The sequence below is a fragment of the Hypomesus nipponensis genome, chromosome 1 (assembly GCF_054491055.1).
Source record: "Hypomesus nipponensis isolate SF chromosome 1, ASM5449105v1, whole genome shotgun sequence".
Lineage (NCBI taxonomy): Eukaryota > Metazoa > Chordata > Actinopteri > Osmeriformes > Osmeridae > Hypomesus > Hypomesus nipponensis.
Window position 1 is genome coordinate 6,193,630 of NC_140361.1, and position 2,402 is coordinate 6,196,031.

The 2,402-nt window shown below is 40.5% G+C and overlaps 1 protein-coding gene across 1 annotated transcript; it reads left to right on the forward strand.

The window, feature by feature from the left end:
• Positions 1-14: 14 nt before the first annotated feature.
• lygl1 (lysozyme g-like 1) lies at positions 15-2,087 on the forward strand. Its single transcript, XM_084667803.1, has 6 exons — positions 15-304; positions 430-536; positions 665-748; positions 861-1,057; positions 1,397-1,535; positions 1,753-2,087. The coding sequence occupies exons 2-6, from the start codon at positions 533-535 to the stop codon at positions 1,884-1,886; spliced, it is 558 nt and encodes a 185-aa protein (XP_084523929.1). The 5' UTR covers positions 15-304; positions 430-532; the 3' UTR covers positions 1,887-2,087.
• The last annotated feature ends 315 nt before the right edge of the window (positions 2,088-2,402 follow it).

Below are 2,402 nucleotides of genomic sequence, written 5' to 3' on the forward strand. Positions count from 1 at the left end.
AGAGAAGCTATTATGTTTTGTTTATTTTGTATTGAAAAACACTAGCTATCGGAGGAAACGAAACAGGAGCCGATTTTGAGATATGACGGCAAAGACACCTGAATACAAAATAGGCTGTATAGAAATATGGTAGAAAGAGTAGACCTATGCACAGTAGGAACAAGGCTTTACACACTCAAAAGCACGTATTCCTCTTTCATCACAAACCGTTGAGAAAGAAGTTGTTAAGCGAAAGTGAAATTTCCTTCAAAATATTGCGTCTGGTTTATCTTGTCCTTCGTTTTCCCTATACACCTGCTTTGAGGTACGAATTCAAGTCAAAGTAGTTATAGATGAGAAAACAGTCGAACAGCCAGTTACAATAAATGTATTGTGCTGTGCTGCACTGTCCTGGGCTTTAATGGGATATATGTTATGTCTGTTGAGCAGCTTCTGGCCAAGCCCTCCTCTGCCTGTCGCAACAGTGTCTGATTCAGACTGGCACAAGTTTTGAGAAACCTGCATATCAAGAAAACTCCAAAGACAAAGTAACATGGGTGAGTTATTTTCTGCTGTTATTTTCTGCTATTTTCTGACACAGGAACCTGTATGTAAAATATGTGAAGATATTTATCATATTTTGCCATACAGCATTGTGTATGTTGAAAGCCTGTTCCTATTTTAGCGAGTCTTTTTGGCGACATCATGAAAGTGGAGACCAGTGGTGCTTCAGAGAAAACTGCCAAACAAGACAAGCTGACTGTCAAAGGTGTGTGTGTGTGTGTGTGTGTGTGTGTGTTGCTTAATCTCAACAAAGTTGTATGCACTTAAATTCCTGCTATGAAAATAGAAGTATCAAAAATGTCCAAAATGCCTCTCAGGGGTGGAGGCATCCCACAAGATGGCGGACATTGATTTGAAGAGAATGAACCAGTACAAGAGCATGGTGCAAACGGTGGGCCATTCAAAAAGCCTGGATCCAGCCATCATAGCTGGAATCATGTCCAGGGAGTCCCGAGCAGGTGCTGCTCTGGTCAACGGCTGGGGAGACCATGGCAACGGCTTTGGTCTTATGCAAGTACGTAGTAAGGACTTGCATCTGCACACAGGCTCTGCAAGAAAATAACTGTCACCGTATTGTAGAATAGAGTAAATACAAACACAAGACATATATGAGAAGGCTGCATACACTTTGTTTGTCTGTAAGGCTAATAGAAGGTAGATGGTAGAATAGATTTATAATAACAATGGTAATACATGAGAAATTATAGAATTGACTCAAGCACACAGTAAAAAGAAACAGACTCATCGAGCCTTTAATGCCACTTTCCCTCCCTAGGAGACACATTTATGAATCATTGTCCAACTATGCTGTACCTTGTACTATAAACGCGTGGTAAACCTCTTGTTTCCACAGGTCGACAAGCGTTTCCATAAGCTAGTTGGCGAGTGGGACAGCAAGGAGCATGTGAACCAGGCAACAGAGATTCTTGTTGATTTCATCAACAAAATCCAGAAGAAGTTCCCTAAATGGCCAAAGGAACACCAGCTAAAGGGTACTTTGAGTATTAGTTCCCCTTTTCTTCTTCTGCAATGTCACTAGAAAGTGATAGGACAGGTTGTAGGTCCAGAACTAAATAAGAATGGCCACTGTGTGTCATAAATGCATGCATGCTCTGTGTAGGTTTTTCACAAAAAACCCAAAGTCTTTCTGTTTTGAAGAAATACATATTTCTTTGATTTCTAACTACAGAATCTGTTTTTCTTTTTCAGGAGGAATATCAGCCTACAATGCAGGGGACAAAAACGTCCAAACCTATGAGCGTATGGATGTAGGCACTACCGGGGATGACTATTCCAATGACGTGGTGGCTCGGTCACAGTGGTTCAAAACTCAGGGCTTCTAAAGTTTCTACCAAGCTTCAGTCCTTGATAATGAGAATAGGAGAATAATGGCTAGATATGTTGACTGTACTGCAAACATTTTTGTGTTCAGTCTCATTTATTCTCTCTTCTGGCATGTGATGTAGGCTAATGTTGTGATGATCATGACTCGTTTGAAAGGCTTTTCCAACAATAAAAGATCATGCTTTGTTTATCAATGGCCACTGGAGTGCGCTGTTTTCCTTTAGCAATGTAAAAGTGTAGTGTCTCTTTGAAATGTGTTATTGTCTTGTAAATCAATACAATTTTTGTTGTAGCTCACTCGAAGTTGCCTATTTAGCCTACTTTTCTCAGAAACTGAAACGGCAGCAACCACTAAAACCATGCATCACATTATCTGCTTTATAAACGAAACTTATTGATACATTTTTGTCGCAATGTTGTGTGTCGGGATGAACATCGCTTGAAAGGATAAGGGGTAGTTCACTTAGTCCTCTGCGGAGCAATTAGGCGACTTTGTTTCAGGTCTAGGGGCGGTC